Source organism: Mastacembelus armatus, chromosome 11, assembly GCF_900324485.2.
Source record: "Mastacembelus armatus chromosome 11, fMasArm1.2, whole genome shotgun sequence".
Classification (NCBI taxonomy): Eukaryota; Metazoa; Chordata; class Actinopteri; order Synbranchiformes; family Mastacembelidae; genus Mastacembelus; species Mastacembelus armatus.
In genome coordinates this window covers 20376501-20396791 of record NC_046643.1, presented here as the reverse complement: position 1 = coordinate 20396791, position 20291 = coordinate 20376501, and the positions used below count along the sequence as shown (strand labels likewise).

At 41.3% G+C, this 20291-nt stretch overlaps 2 protein-coding genes across 4 annotated transcripts; both read left to right on the top strand.

Annotated features, from left to right (window-relative positions):
• Positions 1–4624: 4624 nt before the first annotated feature.
• On the top strand, positions 4625–12484 carry LOC113126879 (uncharacterized). The gene is made up of 5 exons (XM_026301075.2): positions 4625–4758; positions 11130–11296; positions 11582–11674; positions 11759–11926; positions 12225–12484. The coding sequence occupies exons 1-5, from the start codon at positions 4752–4754 to the stop codon at positions 12393–12395; spliced, it is 606 nt and encodes a 201-aa protein (XP_026156860.1). The 5' UTR covers positions 4625–4751; the 3' UTR covers positions 12396–12484.
• A 2369-nt stretch (positions 12485–14853) lies between these two features.
• On the top strand, positions 14854–20291 carry LOC113126861 (serine/threonine-protein kinase SBK1-like). 3 transcript variants are annotated; one of them, XM_026301062.2, is made up of 6 exons: positions 14854–15175; positions 15284–15483; positions 18446–18590; positions 18676–18878; positions 19127–19288; positions 19456–20291. In XM_026301062.2, the coding sequence occupies exons 3-6, from the start codon at positions 18470–18472 to the stop codon at positions 20080–20082; spliced, it is 1113 nt and encodes a 370-aa protein (XP_026156847.1). In that variant the 5' UTR covers positions 14854–15175; positions 15284–15483; positions 18446–18469; the 3' UTR covers positions 20083–20291. The 3 variants fall into 3 exon arrangements, with proteins under 3 accessions (XP_026156847.1, XP_026156846.1, XP_026156848.1); XM_026301063.2 differs by lacking the exons at positions 14854–15175; positions 15284–15483 and adding an exon at positions 15981–16348 and having other exon boundaries at positions 19456–19834; positions 19906–20087; XM_026301061.2 differs by lacking the exons at positions 14854–15175; positions 15284–15483 and adding an exon at positions 15980–16348.

Sequence of the window (20291 nt, the reverse complement as noted above, 5' to 3'; positions counted from 1 at the left end):
CATTAAAGTGACCACAAAATTTACAATATGTCCCCAACCTGAACCAAAGTGCTCCTGTGGCTGAAACCATAGATGCAAATGGATGCAGACTCCAGTCTCTGATGCCTGGTGCACCCATCATCCACCCAGACCTCCAACATGTTCCAGTCAGCAGATCTGGAGCAGCAATTATCACCTGCTACATGTTGCTCCTGGCATCAGTGCGTCCGATTCTTTTGACTATTTTTAATATGTATCAGCAGCTGCGTGTCCAAGAGCATAAAAATCCCCCAGTGAAAGGGGAAAGAGATGAGCAATGAGCCGAATTTGTAAATATTTGAGCTATAAAGAGACACAGACGGGGTGAAAAAATAACATGCTTTAGCCTTGGCTGGAAAAAAACTAACAGCTGCATAACATAATTCTCCATATATGATGATAAGAACCTAAAGTGAGATCAGAGTTATGTCGGGGTCTCAGACGGAACAAAACAAAGTTCACAACTGAAATTCCACAGGAAGCACTGACACACCAGACACTTCAACCTCTGCTTTGATTTCACGCTTCACTTGTTGCCTATAGAGGATCTGGCTGTTTTTTGGCTGCCATGCTGAATTCCTGCCTAATGTGATGGTTTAATTGGTGGCCCTTTAGTCTGGGTTAAAACCTGCGGCCTGTTTGATCCCTAAAAATAGTCAGTCTGGACATCCATGAGCAAAACGCATACTGAAGGTTTTTTTTTGTTGTTTTTTTTTTTTTGGAGTACAGCAGGGTTCTTACTTCAGAATTCATTATTTTATACTTTACACTTCTAGTGTACTGCATTTCACAGGAATATTGCATTTTTTACTTTGCAGGTTAATATTTTAACCCTCACAAAAAAAAAAAGCAGCGGTGTAGTTTGCGTTTAGAGAGATTTCAAACTCAAGCTGACAATCCCTCAGATTAATCTGGAATGTGACCAGAGCTTGAACTAAACAGTTAAAATTAAGTCCAGCAGCTACAACAATAAAATACTACTTACATATTCTTGCATCAGTATTGGCAACCAAATCCCATTTTTTAAATCAAAGGGGACAATTTTTTAATTTTATTTTGTATTTGTAGTTTGGGTGGTTTAAGACTATTTTCTGCTGTTACGTCTTTATTTTCAATTAAACAGGACTTTGAAAGCAGAAATGTGTTTTCCACCACTGGCTTTGATGCAGGTGCTGTATGAAAAAACCTTCAGCAGTAAAAACCTGCATCAGTCATGTGCATTTGCTACCTCACCCACTCGCCCATTCACTGCTGCATTCCTCACATTCTTTAAAGTGAAACGAAGGTCAGAAAAGAGCAGGAATGAGAGAGAATAAGATAAGCAGGGATATCCGGAACGTGGGTGGCTGGGGGAAATGATGAAACAACTGAGCCTAAATGTGAGAAGTATTATCGAGGACAAGTCCCTCCCAACACAGACGCACACACACACCCTCCCCTTTGCCCCATATAAAGCATTATCTGTGGTGACAAAAGGATGCACGAGGCAGTCCTGCAACCGTTATGACGTCCCTTCCCCTGTTTTCATGCATCACTCTCACTGGTACAAAGTTCATCAGGTCAGTATTTAGCATCTTCTGCATCCTATTGATATTTAATCAGAAGCATTTCTTAAGAAGCAGGAAACCGGTAGCTTTTTTGGAAAGTCTGATGCTGTTCATCCTGATCTAGTTTTCAGCCACTGACGACACCACTTTGACACAAGCCAAACCACTGTTTAATGAATGGAGTGAGTCTGACAATGATGCTCCAGTTACTCACAATCTGCAGTTTTTCTTTTTTAGCTGACACTTTCACCAAGAGTGACCTAAACAGAATGAGTAGGTAGTGACTTATTGAACAGAAACGTAACCTGTTTCTCTGCTTTGGTTCCTAAAATTTCCATTTATGCAGCAAAATTTCAAAACTAGTGAACCAGTTTAGTAGGACGGTGTTTGTGGAGAAGACACTGATCCCCAAACTGCTGATCTGAGCTATATAAACACAGTCATTTATGTCCTCATGTTGCACCTTCTGGTTCCATAATTGTTTAATAGAACCCAGCAGTCAACAACACCTAATGCAATATTCACATAACAGCAAAAACATGTCAGAAACTGGCAAAGAAACTTGACGCCTGTGCGGTTTATACTGGCATTTTCCAGGTTGGAAAAAACATTGTTTATTGACATACGGCCATTACAACACTTACATTTCTTCTTAAGCATCATTATATACCGTATTTGTAAATGACTGGCTGACCGCCTACTGAACTGTTGGTTTTGGGATCAAAAGGTTTCTCTGCCACCTGTGAAAATAACTAGGGCAACAGAAATTCTGTTTCTGATTGAGATTGTTGGTGGCACTGTTTTTTGAATACTTGGCTAAAGAATGAAGAAAACTGCAGCAGCTACAGAGAAGTTAAACAGAAAATGGTAAACATTTACAAATCTGTGCAGAAGGGGTGTCTTCAACACTCACTTCACTAAAACACATTCAAGCTTCAAATGTTTAAAGCTGCCATTTATCACAGACTAACAAAGAGGTCTAAGGGAGTCTTTGAGCTCATTGTTCGGGGTTTGTGGTGAACAGCTTCATTGCTTTGGTTCAGTTTTACTGCTTTTCTTGTTCGTATTTACCACAAGAAAACTGAAAACTAAGGTTTGCAAAGAGCCCAACAGTTGTGACAATCAGAGAATCTGAAAAAACAAGAGATAGCAGACCAACACCTCCAACAATGGAGCTATTGAGGTGAGTGGAATCAGGTGTGGTGGGTGTCTCAGTCAGGGAATAAAAGAAGTGTACAGGGAAGAGTCACAGGGGAAATCTGAAGACAACTGGAGACTTGAATAATCGTCCACAGAAAAAGCCCAGAGGGTCAGAGGAAAACATGGAGCAGAAACTATGACAGTTCAAAGAAACACAGGAATTACATTCTGGACGAGGAAATGTGAGCAGAAGAGAGAAACTAGACATTTGAAGTCGAACTGTTATGTTACACCGATGATGCTTTTTAGTTTTAAAAGCAACACTGACATTTCATCAATATGGTCAACTCGTTAGAAAATAGTTGCTTAGTCACACATCCAGCAGTTAAAGAGAAATGTTATTCATTTGGAGTCATGTCAGCGCCCAGCTGATGAATGAGGAGAATATTTTATCTCTTTTAGCTCAATTTACGATTTCTACCAACTTCTAAAGAAAACTTCCAGTTCTTCAGCTGATAAAGAGCCAGATGTTGTAGCTCTTTGTGTTTCAAATGATTATTTTTATTACACATCATATTTTAGAGTACAGCTCAGACTAAAGGCTCTTTCAACATCTTATGAGAACTTATTGCTCTTCCCAGCTCCAGTTTTGTGACCTGAGGGGCTCAGCCTTTTCCTATCCAGATCCTCAACCTCTGAGATGCGGACCATAAACATCTGTGCCCACTTTCAAAACCTGTGACTGCATGTATACAGTCCAAACTCTGTGGTTTATTTAGATGTAAGTGCACGTATATGGGGGTAAATGCTATAGTTTTATGTTTGAGCACATTTATTTTTCTCACCTTGCTTTGTCTACTTAAATATTTCACTTTTATAATTGGTCGTGACGTTTGTCTTCAGGGTTTGGGCACTGACGAGGCAGCGTACGGTGGGTTTTTCTCCCTAAAAACAGCTGCTTGCTGCTACATCTGGAAACACTATGAGAGCGGTTTGAGTAAAACGGTAAAAGTTGTGGTTGAGATTCTAATCAATGAGCTGACAGTTGCTATAAATCCCGGTAAAGCCGACTCAGGTGATGATTCTCTATGGGTTCATCACTACAAGTGACCCAGTTCACATTTATTAGAGCCTGAAACTGTTTTATCATACTACAGAAGTGACTTTCAATTTTACTCTCAATGAGACCAAATTCCTTTTGACCTCAATTTCCAGAAAAACATGATTCAGTTCCTGCAGATGGGAAGTTGTAACTTTTTTTCTTTAACTATTTTTCAAGTTGTAGAAATTCCACAAAGACGCAACACGAAGGTGTACGAAATGGAAAATGAGTAACTTTCCTTCTTGAGTCGAGTCTCTTTAATCTACACTGGTTTTATTAACTGGCAGGAAGCCACACTGGGAGCTCGCCAGTATGGCCACACACTTAACAGGTGAAGCAGCTGGGGGAAAGTGGCTGAGAAAATTTCTCCTTAGAGGAAATGAGTCTTTGTTTACTTTAGTTTATCATCTTGTTCACGTTTATTATTAATGGCCTGAGCTGCTGGGATGTCATCTTTCATTTACACACTTTTCCTGCTAGTTTGATTATTTTCTTTTTTTTTAATCTCTTTGTCCAAACACAGATAAACTTTAAGTTGAGTTTTACATGTGTAAAAGCCACAGGAGGAGTTTTAAAGTCAATTTGTGTCAACAAAAAGAAGAAAGTGATGTAATTACATAAAGAGGGAGAAGGGGGAGGAGGAAGAAAGGAGAGTTACTCAATTTGGTATTTTCTGATGTTTGTATTTTATTTAATTTATAATTTCCTTGATTCAGTCACCTCAGCAAACAAAGAAACGTGGGGTAGAGCAGGGGAACGGGGGGTTGGCTGTCCAGCGTGGGCGTTGATGCTTGAATGGCGACGATGGCTGATGACTCAGGTGATGTGTCATACTCTGAGCTATAAAAGGGAACTTTTACATTTTGTCCACACAAACACACACAAACGTACAGTACACACACAGTGGACTCAGGAGGTTTGTTTACTACAGCAGGAGACGAGAGATGAAATGTAAGTTTATATTTTTCATCCTTTCACAGAGAGTGAGGAGTTTGTGTGGAGGAGGGGGGGCTTTACTTTTCCTTTCAGCCTGAGATGGACAAAGAGTTTCTGAGTGAGGCAATGAATGAATGAATGAATGAATGAATGAATGAAAGAGAAATTTTTGGAAGAGACAAACTGCTTCTTGCTGCAATTTAACACGTTAAGCATGTTCTTTCATTTGAATTTCACAAACATTGGCTGTTTGGTGGCTGGTTGAGCTGTGATTGGCTGGTCCTCTGTGTGTGTGTGTGTGTGTGTGTGTGTGTGTGTGTGTGTGTGTGTGTTAGGGGTTTCCCTAAGTAATTTGAACCAGTCAAACAGCATCCGACTTATGTTGGACATTACATTAGCGTGTCTCTTCTATATACAGTGCAGTCAGTGCTAAAGCGTTTAAAGATTTTATTTCACATAACTGTTTAATTACTTTAAATGAGAAGCATGTATGAGATCTGGTCTGAAAAAAAGGCAGCGTTATTTAGTTTTGTTGTCTATCACAAAGCTGTGAGTTTTCGCTGTGGACATGACGGAGACTGTGCTGATATTTGTAAACATAGATTTATGAATGAAAGTGAAAGAGGCTGACAGCTCTGATTTGTTGTGATGCTCCTGTCATGAGCCTGGGACACTTTCACATTTTAACATGTCTTCACCTGATTTCTGCTTCTCTTTGTCACCAAACAAACCGAAACACATGGTTGATACATTTGTTTTGTTCTCAACAACCTATACTACTGGTTTAATGTCTGTGTTTGTCCTGGTGCTTCATTGGAGGAGCAGAGTGAAGGTGCTGTCTCACACTACATGGGATAAATTAAGCACTTTTTCTGCTTCGGTCTCACTTTGACAGTCACAACATTTCTTGGATATTAGTGAGCCGATGTTGTGAGGTCTAACTTTATTATTACATAAGACGACAACTATTTTGTTGCAAAACTAGTGAAAGAAGTAGGAGGCAGGAAAAGATGAAGAGTGTTTGTCAGAGAGGTGAAATGCGAGTCAGGTATGCAGACAGTGATGCCATGATGATGCATCACCAGGGCACTTACTGTAATGTAATATGCACACTCACTGTACAGATCACTGATCGATGTGCAGAGGGACTGAGTCAGCACCAGTCCTGTAGGTTGCCCTGCTGGCCAAAGGTGGTACTGCAAAAAAAACCTGTTTTCAGTTAAAAAAAAAAAAGCACCAGGATCGATACTGATAGAGACTGAACTGTTTAAAGTGCATCATGTAAATCAGAGAAATTCATCTTGACTTTGAGGTGAATGTATTTTCCTTAGTTCTTGATATATTCTCATTACCACAACAAGCTGCAAAGGACGGTTTTGTTCATTATGTGCGTTAGAGATGTTTCCAACAGCAGAGCAGTGTTCATGCGCTCAGGATGTGATCTATTCTATACGTGTGTGTCGTCATCTCACTGTAACGTGATGAGATCAGACACACACAGATAATTCTTCTGAGTTTGCAGCTTTCACAGGAAGTAATGACTGTCATCTGGGAGAATATGCCCAATTGCTGTAAAACCATATTTCTAACTACATCTGCAAAATTAGCTGGTAGTTGCTAAGAATGACGACAATGAAGCCTGTTGGTACATGAGGAAAGAGAAACTGCAGCATGTGGAAGTACACACAGCAGTTTACATGCAGTCTGGCTTATTGACGTAATTACTGACTAATATGAACATTTTTTAAACCAAGGCAGAGGTTTTCAGGTGACTCTAAACCAGTGGTTTTATTTTTTCTTCTACATCAAAACTTGGACTTGTTTTGATCAAACTGAATCATATTTGAGCTTCATTTATCAGGCTCACATTGCAGATTCAAGCATTAAACATTAAACATTATTACCATGAGGTTTAATCAATTAGATGTTGGTCTGTCTGGATTTAAACAGATTTCTTTTAACGCGATACACAACACAGGCAGAAACTGTGCGACAATGCACACTGCCTATTACATTTGCATGTAATGATAATACAATCTAATTCATTTAAACTTAATTTATCCATCCATCCATTATCTGTTCCTGTTTATTCCTATTTAGGGACCTGCGGGAGTCTATCCCAGCTCTCTCTGGGTGAAAGGCAGTAAACGTAATTTAAGTTCTTTAAAATGAAATAAAATGACTGCACTTGTTAAGATGATAAAACATGATCCTGGTTAGGCCAATGAGGATTTGGCAACAGGTGAGCAGGTAGCACACAGTGGCCTTTTACAGCTGCAGCTCTGAAAACAGCTGTTTCCTGGTGACATTGGTGAGAACGAGCCAAAACATTAAGCTTCAGAATGACAATGATCCAAGAAACACTAAAGGGAAGTGTAGAGCTAAGGATGATTTATTGATTATATTATTGATTAGTGCAGCTTGAACGTCATCTCGACAGACTTGGAACGAGTAGAAACATGGAGTAAAAATCATCGCAGTTGACACTAAATGAAAATATGTCGATCCTGAACTTCCTGCCAGATGCCATTCACATCTGTTCATAAGTTCACTGGAAATGTTTGGGAGTAAAAGTTTAGCTGGAAAGTTCACTGGCATTCACTGTCAGTGAAAACACAGGAAACGCCAGTGTTTCTGTGCATTTGAGTCAGCTAAAACATTTTTTTTAAAAAGACACGAACCAGAGCGGAAACTAGGGAAGTGTGCGTGAGACTCTACATGTGTGTGTTGAGGTTTTGTGTGTGAGGGAGGGCGTGCTGATGAAATGACCTGCTACACACATCAAAGACGGACCCATTCACTCTGCTTCTCAAGCAGTTTTGTTGTGAGCTGTTGTGCTGTCACAGCTGTTCACTCTGCCAAAGACATGACTGTACACTACAGAGCTCAGAGATGGGTTTTGTTTTTTTTTCAGCTGGCAGAGCTTTTGCTGATGTCTTCTTTGGTAATTTTCCTACAGCCTTATGAAGTTAGTCCACATTTCTTGTTTGTGTCCTGAGCTGAATGAAAATGATTATGAAGCCTGTTATTGCACGCAGAGAAATGATGACACAATTACTGATAATTAATGGGGCATGTTGAGTGTACTTATTTATTGTTCAGCAGTAAAAACGAGCGGCAACTGAACATTTCCTGTCGTCATTTAGGGCTCTAATGGGATTATATGTTTAGTGTTGCTCTTCTTTGGAGGCAGAAATGAAGTTTTTGATGTTAACAGATAATATTCAGCACATGTGAAAGGTCTTAACCTCACCTGAGCTCACTGTAATTTCTGTCAAACAGACCAGACTGTGTTTGTGTTTCAGTCAATATCTGACCCCCATTGAGACAAACGGTACCATACAATTATTATCATTATCGCTCTGGATGAGGTGGTTCTTTTTCAGGCAACACTGTGCGTTAACTCTAAGCATTGTAATAAGATGCAGACATGACTTTTAATTAGTCCAAGCAGATTACCTTGCAGCTGTTCGTGGTTCCTGTTTCCCTGGCCTGCCGATGCTGGGAGAGGCTGCAGCTGCCACATGGCCCTGAGCAGGAACAAACAAGCAAAGAAAACAAGTCAAAAGTTTGACAGAGATTTTTTTTAAATGCAAAGAGTGTGAGAGTAAGGACTACGCAGTAAAGTGTTTTTAAAGCCCCATAAGGTGCATCAGGTACAGTGATAAGTAGTAGTAGTAGTAGTGGTAGTAAGTAGAACAGCTTTCCCATCCAGTTGTAATTTAAACCCAAACACGTTTGACGAAGTGCAGTGGAAACTGATGAATAAACAACTAAAATCATCAAATACGTGAATTATGCAACTTAAACGTCCACAAAGACAAACATCAGATCTGTGGAGAGAGAAGAGGTGACTGCAGTGGGCCTGATTTAATTATGTCATTTTTGGTGCATATTCTTCTTCTGCAGACGTTTCATGGAAATCTGGGTCAACAGATGTCAACTAGCTGTTGGTACCAGCCTCAGTGTTTCCTCTTCTCCCTCCAGACACTGTGCCAGTGTGGCTAAGTGACTGCTAATGTAAACAACATCTACTGCTGTTAGATCATAGTAAAAAATAAAAACAACACAGGGAGGGTTTCTCCAGACGCTGAGAGCGGCCATCACAGGTTTCTTCTAGACTAAATCACAGGCTGCCATCGTCTCATTGTTTAACGGTCACAGGAGGAAACTTCAGAAATATTAAATCAACACCTGAGTTCCAACTTCTCCCTGACCTGTTTGAGCAAACCTCTGTTGAAGACCTTGGGATTTAAAGTTTAAAGTGCTGGGGGAAGAAAAACCAGTCAAACCACTGTTCCCCAAGGTCAGAAACACTTGTATGGAACAGATTAACTTCATTATAACATATGTCTCAGACATAATGTATGATAAGTACATGATAAGACAGAGAGGAAGGTGAAGGTAATTGTTCCTACGGTGCAGAACAGCAAACCTATAAAACAGCTTGGTTCTCACATTCTAGGTTTTAAACATTAACTTGTTCATGTAAGTCAAACAGAACATGAAGCAACCTGGATTAACCCGGACTCTGACCTTTGCTCTTAAAAAAAGCAGTTAGTGCTGTGAGTGTTTGAGCAGCAGTAAAAGTGTTGAAAGTGCATGATGCTAATGACAAAGTGGATGTTTTCCCTGTAAAGAGCGCAGCCCGAGGCGTCTGCCCACTGATGTCACCACAATGAGATTAATGTGAGTCAGAGCGCTCAGCCAGCTCCCTCCTCCTTTTGCAACAGGAGGCCCAGAGCAGGCTGAGGGAAAAAAACACACCCACAGCATACCTTTCATTCCTTATCCCTGATCTAACCCCAACGGACAGTTCGCTTCTTTGTCGCCCTGGGTTATGGGATTTCTGAAGTTACACACTCCAGAGGATAAATTTACAGACATGAACTAATCCTGATTCAAATGTTATTTCCTTGAACACAGATCAACATCGATTAAGGGTCTGGAAAGAAAGAGAGCAAGACAAAACAAACCACAGAGGATTTTAGAGAAGCATTCATTCCCAGATAAAAAGAAACAGGTGATAGCCTGACGAGTCCTGTCCAAGACTTACTGAACACAGGACGACGTATTTAAACCTGGAGGCTCGTTTACTCATGAAGTCTGATCATATTTCTGACACTTCACATCAACTAGTTTCTATTTTGGACTAAAACAATATTATTATTTATTATTATATCATATCTAATCTTTAAAACAGGACGTCTGTGTGTTCTGTTGATTCTAATAATTCACATTTAACACCACGTTAAATAAATCTAACGTGAAAAGGTGTCACTCATAGTTTGAGCTCATTGTTTTGGTCGTGCAGCCACAAATGTTGATCTCAAAAAGCTGCTCCAAGAGAAAACCGCACAGTTTGGGTGAATAGTGGACAATGATTGGTCGAACCCTGAGCCCTGAGCTAAGACAAACCTGAGCCACTAGCTGCTGTTAAAAACACTGTTCGACACATGAACCCGAGTCCGTCACCTGTGGTGGGAGTTTACAGCTCGTCTTTGTTGTTGCTTCTACAGATCGTCTCTGGCAGGTCATAGAGGCCAGGACAACACGTAGACATGTAGCTTTTACCCAGAAACAGCCTAAGAAATAAAAAGTCCTTCACGTCACCTTCACACACTGAGCATTGATGACGTTACATATCTGAACTGGCCTATTAAACCTGCGTTTCTCTGAATCAGCAGGAATCCGCAAGCTTCCCCTTCCACACCCACACTCAACAGTAAACCAGTGTCTGACCTATTTTGGCGTCTGAACCTTCATTCACACCACAGACCTTTCATCTCAAATCTGCTGCTCTTATCTGATTTTCTTTAATGACTGTTCACGTCTGCGTCGCTGGATGCAACAATCTGCTCGATCTGATACCAGAACTGAGCAGCACTGATGCTGAAACGAAACATTTTATTTAGGATAAAAGACGTTTGAATGCCGACTGAAGCGTGCACAGAAGTTAGACGCAGCTGCCCCGGGATTAATCGTTTGCTACACATCATGTGGTCCACATTTAGGTTGGAAATTAAAGGGTGTTTCCACACAACTCTGTGGTTTGCTTTCTGATTCACACACACAGCAGGGTCTGGGTCAACGAGAGGGTAGGAAATCTGAACGGTTCCATTTCCTGCTGCAGCGTGAATGCAGCCACCTGTTGTGGGATGTGTCTGTGCAGTTAGTGATGCAGCTGTAAACGCCATGAGATGACTACAGCCGAGTGTTTCTCTGCTGTGTCAGCCTCTCCTAAAATATGTTGATCTGCAGCTGTACGCCCAAGTGCAGGATAGTAGGCACTTGTTTTAATTAAATAAAGGGAAATATGTCTTTGGTTTTTGGGTGGGAACCTTGATTTTTCTGCTTAAAATAAATAATGTTTCTTGTCTTTACAGTAATTCCTGACTCCACCCCTTGTCTTCTCCACCTGCTGCTACTGACTGACCTGTTTGTCCATTCATCATCTCGTCCCACCCACAATCCCTCCCTTTGTGGCATGTTCGGATCTATGGTTGCTCAGGTGGATCGGCTGATAAACTTGTACAAAAAACTACATGAACTGGTGAGCTTTAGGTCCAACAACAACTGGATGAGCTTCAACTCGATTTTTTCATAAACTAATTTATTGAATTGGGTAGTGAAATAATTTAAATCTGTACCATCCATTTATCAGGGTGAGAGATGGATTCAATAAGGACCCTTTTAATTTTTATATTTACTAGCATTTGTTTTTATTTCTACAGTAATATATCATAGTAAGTGATGTGACTGTGTTTAATTCAGACGTGATTAATCCTGCAAGACAATGACCGACATAAGTCTCATAAGAGCTTTTCGTTTCCAACAGTCGGATGATGAACTACGCCTTGTGGCTGTGGAGCACAGACTTCACGATCTGCCTCATATCCAACACACCGCTGCACATTTCAGCTCACTGAAGGTAACGTTTCCAAACCACCAGCATCCTTTTCTACTAACACGGCTTCATCAGTGTCAATTAACTGTATATTTAACGGCCCTGCAGGTTAATGAGTCCCTCACACAGCTCTACGTTTATGGTCAGTCCTTTAATCTGCACATGGACTGGCTGAAAACAGCAAAAGACAACGTGAGTTTGTCCTCCCAGGCAGTTGAGGACGCCAGCACTCACCTCCGGCAGCTCTCCAACCTTGTTAAGGCATCTCTTCTCCAGGTGAGAGAAACTGTGGGACATTAAAGACAGAAATTAACTAAAAATATGCCATTTAAAAATAAGAGGGAGTTCATATTTTTACTCTGCTAACCCAAATAATCAGAACATATATAGACAATATGTCAACTTAACTAACTCTGATCCTGATCCTGATCCTGATCCCGAAATCACATGAGAGGAGAACGAATAAGTCAAAGGACTGAACTGTGCAGCTAAATACATGTGTTCAGTGGTTTCATTACCGTATCTCATGGTGAGCCCACATTTTTGTTACTAACCACATTTTCTGTGTCTTCAGATCAGTGAGGAGGCTCCTCGGTTGCCCTCGCCCTCCCTCCCTGTGGCCTCCACAGCGTTTGATGTGCTCCAGTTTTCCATTGAGATGTCTGAACGGTTACGGGTTTTCTGTGACTGGTCAAAAAGAGTCTTACGGCATCTCCAGAGACTTTCCCGGTGTCCCAAACATTAGGACCCAACACTCACGGCAGAGAAGCAACCGCTGATGTCTTTTTGTAAAACCACTCTTAACTTCCTGTTGATTTTGCAGCCATGCTGGTGACATGAAAGGCGTACTAGAGGAAACGTTTGAGTAGCTTTCCTGTAACGCTGAAAGCAGGTCAGTGTCTTCACATGTCTGTTGTTATTTAAGGCACAACGTTTTCTCACGTTTGGAGATGTGCAGGATCTGATCTGAAATTCAGGGTCATCACCAAGCAGCTAAACAAAAACGAGAGTGGTGCAGTCGTAGACTTGAAGTAATGACATTGAGTTCTTGAGGCAGTTTTGTGCCTTCTTCTTCTGCAACCCCGTCATATTTACATGCATTTGCTAACAAGACAGAATGTAAGTTTATTGTGCGTTTTTTACACGTGGCCTTTTAAAATACAAGGTAGTAATTTACAGAGCTGAGATATTGGGTTTGCTGTCACTTGTGAACTTTACTCCATTGACAGTCACAGTGCTGCTGGTACTCATGAGCTACACGACAAGAAACGTCATATTTTTATTTTATTTCTATTTAGGATGCTATTTATGAGCTTTTTTTATATGACAGTGTTTACCTCGAGATGCAGGCGTCTCACTTTTATTCCTAGGGTGTATTAATTAATATTTAATAATAATTAATGTATTGTGATGGACTTACTTTTTCACGACTATTTATATATTTTGCCTGTTTTGTTCATGTTTTTGTTAATAAAATTTACATTGAAACACAGATTGTGGTTGTGTATGAATTATTACATCCATTGTTTACCACACCATACTTTTCACATTGGAAATGACTTAAACTACACATCACTATGGAAAAGTAACATCCATTAATGTGTGTCTGTCAGTGTTTCGTGTAATTTACATGAGGCAGAATCTGAGCTGTGTAAACACCTGCCTGTGTTTTACATCTCCCCTTTATCTGCACCCAGAGCTACAGCTTTGTTTGTACAGTATCTGGTGTCAATAGGTTGAAAGTGTATGTTTTATTAAGGTTCATTATTACTAGCCATTAAAATTCCTGGTACTTTACTTCAATAAGTACATTTGTTCTGATGATGTGCCAGAGTGTAAATCCTGTGCTTTAGTCTGTAAAACACATGCAGCTGATTGAGCTCCTGTCTGAAAGTGCTAACTCTGCTACTAACTGAGGCTTAATCTAAAACAGATGCCAAACCACTGAAGAGACATTCCACACAATCCATGCATGTTTTGCGGCCAGAGCGTGCAGACCTACTGTAATTTGTCACTAACGCTGCATGAATTAGAAACATAAATCACAACAATTCAGTGGAATAGTGGCTCACAAAAAATCTATCAAATGATCCCTGGCAGTTCTGGAAATAGTTGGGTTAATGAATAATGGGTGAAATCTGAGTGTCATGTTGGTTTAAGTTTGATATCTGATGATTAAGTAAATAAAATTGGAATATTTAACCCAAAGAAGATTTAAACAGTGTAATTTGTATGGCACCGGAGAAGTGTGTTACTTTTTTATTTTTAAAGTTAAAATCTGAGGGTAAACTGTTCATGCTGTTAAAATATGTGAATGAAAAAGTCTCGTTCAGTCCCAGAAGCTGCTGTAGGTCTGTAGGGCACATTGAGTAAATGTGAATACAGCTCTGGTGGATGTGTTTTTATGAACAAAGCACCATCTAATGGTGACTCCGTGTAAATTAATGGATGGTGGCTGAAAGTGCTTGTTTATCCTGGAAGATGAATCTTACCAGGGAACAGGAGAAGGGAGGTGACTGGAAACTGGCTGGAAAGAGGCTTCTGGACAAATGGACTCTGCAATTCAGAATTAACATTAATGAAGATGTTTAATTCACATATCTTCAATGGGATATTACCAATAAAAAGCTGATACAGCAGAACTTTAAGTACGAACATGTGAAAATGTACAGACATGACAGTATTAAACTAACTGAAGGTGATTAAGAACCAACAGGCCTGTGAAATAAAACATTATTTAGCCTTAACGGTCAAGTGTCTGAAGAAAAAACTGTACATTCCCACTGATGATGGAGCAGAAGAGGAACTGATGGAAACAGCTGCGTTTCTGAGAAACGTGAGCGTATTACTGAAAGTCCACGTCTGCTGCAGAAACGCAAACACTCGTAAAGCACCGAGCTGAGTGACACACGAGGGAATGCACAGGCAGGCGCTGCTGCTCTGCCGTGAACTGTGCGACCGGACTAACACAAAGTGAGTTGCGTAACGTCAAAGTGTTGACACGGGGCCACAGTCAGAAGATCTCACGAACAGACTGTAACTGATACCGGCCTCTGGGGAAGGTCTGAGTGATCCTGCAGTTGTACGTGTGGACTGCTGCGATCCACGTGGGCTCTGGGTGTTAGAGGAAAGTCCTCTGCATAGAGAGAGAGAGATATAAAAAAGAAAGAAATACACGTTTGTGTTGTGTGTGCACGGAGGGAGAGTGGCAGGTGATAGTTTGCAGACTGACAGATAAACAAGCTAAATATGGGTCTGGACAGAAGCAGCAACACACACAACGTTTTTCCAGGTTCACTGCACAGATGGAGCAGTAGCTGCTATAACTCTATAGTTTTAGTTTCCACATTTGTCATTACAGAATAAACAACTTTTAAAGGTTGATCCGTGCGGATTTTCCAGAGGAAACTGTTCTCTGCAGTTTACAGTCAGGAGGCTGCTCAGTAGGTTTGAACTCTGCAAACAGAAGGAAAAGCAAAGTATTGATTATTCTCCAGATCTGATCGGTTCAAAGTATTTTACCAGGTGTTTGTCATGTAGTTTTGTTTTTAAGTAGATCTTTGTCTTTTATATGACATGAAACCACTTTATGGTTTAACTTTTTGAACCATCACTTATTTTGTTCATTTCCAGATTCGTGGTGAGACCAAGTCAGCTGCCTTTTGGAAGCATTCGGGGCCCAGTACACAATATATGTGGTTACACAAGTAAAAACCAGGAAAACTTTGCAGTAAAACATGAACCAATACACCACCAGTGCAGACAGAGGGATTAACCAAGACCTTTTCCATCACCTGCAGGAAAGATGGATGAATGGAAGCTGCAGCTGAAAGGTTTTCTGACAGTGTTGACATGTCGTAACACTTTTTACCAAACCTTCAGAAGGCACAGACACATGACGGTTCAGCTCAGAAAAAGTGTTTATCATTTAACTTGGACCTAGAGCTCAGCAAGGTCCCTTAAAATCCTCTTATTTCAACATGGACTGCTGTTTATTACAGCTACAGTCATTTTCTCTTTTGAAAAGGTTTTTCTGCTTCTAAACGGCTGCATGAGTTAGAAACTATTACGCTCCAGTAGTTAGTAAGATCATGTCCCATGATTCAAAGATAATCGTTTTTAAATTTTACTATCAGCACCTGATCTGCTTGACTTGACTGTTGTGACCATCAACCTTAACCTAAACCAGGGAACCTGTAAACCTAAGACCTAAACTCACTTTCTGAAAGTGAAGGGATGTATGGACACATCACACTCACACACACACACACACACACACACACACACACACACACACACACACACACACACACACACACACACACACACATCACACACATGCAAACACACACTTTCTGTATGTTTCACACTCAACACACTTAAACATTGGGAAGGAAGGACACACACACGCACACACACGATCTGCCCTGCTGCGGCAGAGGGACGGGGGGAGGAGAGGAGGTGAGCACAGATCAGTTTGGGATAAAAGCTGCAGCAGGCATTAAAACCTCCAACGGTCCGGACGGAAAATTTCTCCAGTCACTACAAACAACAAACATCTGATCGTCTGGTGCAGCAGACGAAGTGAAGCATTTCCTGACAGGTGCACCTGCTGAACACAGGGCAGGTTGTGAATATGCTTTTTAATTTTAACTGAGGATCGACGACACTGAACTAAACTGCAGCAGCAAAATGACAGTAAGTAAAAATTTCACTCGCTGCTCTGAAACCAACACCAGGAGCATTTGTTATAGATTAAAGGCTCGTTTCACTCAATAGTTCTGTCCAGTCACGTGCAGATAAAATTTAACCAAAACTACATTTGGAAGATTCATAAAAAATATTTGATATTAATATCAGGTTGCAGTCAGATGTTTACTGGAATATCAGCAAAGTTCTTCAGCAGCTGAAATATTGATTTGGTGAGTTACAAGTGGAAAATAAGATTCAAGGTGGTGTTTTTAAAAACACACATGCTAAAGTACAGATAAGGAAAGGTTTCACTTTTCCAGGTCTTTTACACAGACAGAACATCTTGTCATTCATGTGTGGGGTTCACAAAGATCCATTTCCACATACTGGACACCACCAGGACATTTACACACACGTCAGGACCGGTCCAGCCTTGTGTCTTGTGTAATGTTGGCATCGCTCAGAGAAGCTGTTGAAATTGTTTGCTGTCACATTGCTCGTCTAATCCTGAGCACATCAGCTACTCCGCATCTTGGATTTCATTCACACCACACTCATCTGAGCAGGAACCTGAACATACAAGTGAAACTAGACGTTGGAGTTGGATTAATGTTGGAAAAGCATCGTCGTTTGGCTCATTAACAGTTGACTCTTTGGTTTGACACAATGTGATTTAAGGATAATGTATTTAAAGATTTAATCCAATTTTACTTTCTCCCTCACTAGGACAATTAGAAAATCATGTACATCTTAAATTGCTAAACTAAACCATCGTTGAGACATTAAAATAAACTAGAAAACAAAATGAGGCTAATTATGATAATGATTATAAAATCAACTTGTGTAGTTGTGAATTAAAGCCTTGTCAGGGATTCACAGCATCTGTGTAGGGAACTTTCACAGCTCAGTTGTTCTCTAATGAGCTGCTCTGGGTCTGAATGTCTGCTGACACCAAATACCCCCACCGGGACCCAAGGGTGCCAGCTGTGCGGACAAAACACAGATCAGTGAGTGTTGGAGGATTTTAAGGGACTATTAACAGACATGTTTATTCCCATGGATCAGTGTTGCCAGCATCATCAGGACAACAACCATCACAACACTGGTGCCGTTACATAGCAAAGACTTTAACCTGCCTCATGTAGCTTTATAAAACAGAAACACTTCTGATTAATCAGTCTAGTTAAGAGAATACTCTACTGATTTATGAAACCAGTGCTATTCTTATTGAGTTAATACATGCAAAGCATCCACCAGGACAGAGTGATTCTTAGTCCTTCTATGCTGGCTCTCTTATATGGAAACACACAGGTGTGAAATATAAAGATGATAAAAGTGACACCTTCCCACTTTCCATCGATTATGTAAAAAAGGCCCCAGAACAACAGAGCAGCAGTCATTTTTCCTCTATTTGAACTCTTTGTGTGTTTCTTTTAAATGTTTGGTGTCTTTGCAGTATTTTGTGCGTGTCTGTAGTCGTTTTTGATTGTGTGTCTCTTTGCCATCACTCTGCATCTATTTAATTTGTGTTCGTTTTCCAAATCCTTTGATAAACGTGCCACAGTACCTGCTAACAGAAGTTCTGCCTGTACCCAGTAGGCCCGTTCACTAACCCGCCAATTGACACAGCACCTGGGGAACAAGTCAAACAGGAACCATTATCAATAACAGGCTGACAGGGAAACCAAAGACTGAAGAACACATAAATGATTGTTCCTGTGTGTTAGACAGAGCCCACTGTGTGTCAGCTGGGTCACTAAAGGTTAAGTTCGCACTACAAAACCACAGTTCTCAGTGTGTTGATTAGAAAAGTCCTCTAGTTGGAAAAATGTGCGACAGAAGCGAAAGAACAAGAAGCAAATGGTCAGTGAAACAACAGTTTGATGCAGGACTCAGGGAGCTGTGCTTGTGCTGCTCTTCTCCCATGTGCCCACACTGCAGGAACATCTTGCTTTTTGCTGTGATGAGGTCTAACATGTTCTAAACGCTGGCAGATCATCTAGAACAACATGGAAGACAGAAAATGTACCAATGTTTAAGAAATGGAACAGGGGTCAGACAGTCAATCTCCAGTAATTTGTTTTGTTGGGTCTTTGTTTCCAGGCTGCCACAAAGCTTCTGGACGAGATGTGCCATCTGACGGCTCAGTCTCTGACGTCTATGAACACGTCGGAGCACTTCAAGGTCCTAAAGCTCCTGGGTGAAGGCTCATATGGCAAAGTTATGCTGGCTGTACACAGGAAGAGTGGTGAGGGGGGAGCTGACACTGGTTGTTTATAGCCACAACACATAAAAACACAGTGACATCAGTGTCTTTCATCCTGTTCCTGCAGGGACGCCGATGGCTCTGAAGTTCTTCCCTCGAGAGTCCACCTCTCTCCCCTCATTCCTGAGGGAGTATAACCTCTCTCTGTCCTTCTGTACCCACCCGTCCCTCACCAGAGCTCTGGGCATCACCTACTTCACACCTTCACACTACGTCTTTGCTCAGCAGGCCAGCCTCTTCGGGGATCTCTATGACGTCATTTTGCCTGAGGTATTCCGTTATTTCCACAGAGCTGTTGTGTTATGAACTGCACAGCATAACTGTGGTTTTCATGAGCAGATTCCCACAGTTCGGTCAGATGCAAATGCAAAAGTTGAAATCCTCATCCGACTGTGGAACTTGCTCAACTGACAAATGAGTGTATTTCTTGGATTGGGAGTTTCTGCTACTGGAAAACTGTCGACTTTAGTTCTGATGAAGGTTTTTATTTTCTGGTTACTGCTAACATGCCCTTCCAGGTTGGTCTGGAGGAGGACTGCTGTCAGCGGGTGGTGTCCCAGCTGTGTGGTGCTCTGTCCCATCTGCACTCCCTCGGTTTTGTCCACAGAGACCTTAAACCAGAAAACATCTTCCTGTGCGACTCCGCCTGTCGCTGGGTCAAGCTGGGAGACTTCGGCATGGTCAGTACAGGACATGAACATCACTACTCACTGGCTCAACGATGGGCTGATTTATTCTGAGAACTTTACATAAATGTTTTCACTTCATGCTACATATTTATCTATTTGAACACAATTCAGCAATGACCTTGTGTGAAAGTGACAAATAAACAGATCTCCTACGACAGGTGAAGGCCAGGGGCACCAAGGTTCCTGAGGTCTGGTACAGCTCCCCTTACTGCACCCCTGAGGCTGAGATCGCTCGAGGAAATGAGGACAGCTGCACCAGTGACAGAAAGGCGGCGAGTAAGAAGGATGAAGAGAAGAAGAAAAGAGTTTGGGCGACTGTGGAGCCCAGCACAGACAGCTGGGCGCTGGGGGTCCTGACCTACGCCATGCTCACAGGCAGCCACCCCTGGGCTGAGACAGCAAGCAACTGCTACTCATACCTGAAATATCGGCAATGGTTTGACAGAGCAAAAGGCCCTGAAGACGAACTGGACGTGTGGACAGAGCCACAGACACATAGCGTGCAGAATGCTATTGGCTTTTATGAAGCACGACTGGGTAAGAAAGACCACGATTCCATAGCACCTCAGTTTGCCTGTTTCACCCCGCTCGCCTGCTCCTTCTTCCAGTTGTTTCTCAACCCGAGACCCCAGCTCCGTGGACACCCTGAGGATGCACTGAGTTACCTCGGAGGGAACTGGATGATGGAGAAGGAGAAGGTGAGGCTGGAGAAGAAGAGGAAGAAGAGCAGAGGGAAAGGAGCCATCGGGAACGTAAAAGAGATGGAGGGGAGAGGACAGCGATGAGACAGTTTGGTGGTTCATGGACTATAACGCCTGTGTTTTTAAGATCGTACTAAGTTTGTGTCTGTTTTTAAAACCAATAAATACTGTTTTTAGTTTATCAAACACATTTTCTTTAACAAAAACACTGCAATATAAAATATACTTTAAAACATATGATTTTTGCTTTACTGGTTTTATATTGAATTAAAATCCTGTTGGCCACAGAAAAA

Coding starts and splice junctions, on each gene's coding strand:
- LOC113126861 (XM_026301061.2), top strand. Junction 18,591..18,675: donor GGCTGTACACAGGAAGAGTG/GTGAGGGGGGAG, acceptor CTGTTCCTGCAG/GGACGCCGATGGCTCTGAAG. Junction 18,879..19,126: donor ATGACGTCATTTTGCCTGAG/GTATTCCGTTAT, acceptor ATGCCCTTCCAG/GTTGGTCTGGAGGAGGACTG.
- LOC113126879 (XM_026301075.2), top strand. Junction 11,297..11,581: donor ACAAAAAACTACATGAACTG/GTGAGCTTTAGG, acceptor CGTTTCCAACAG/TCGGATGATGAACTACGCCT. Junction 11,675..11,758: donor CACATTTCAGCTCACTGAAG/GTAACGTTTCCA, acceptor ACGGCCCTGCAG/GTTAATGAGTCCCTCACACA.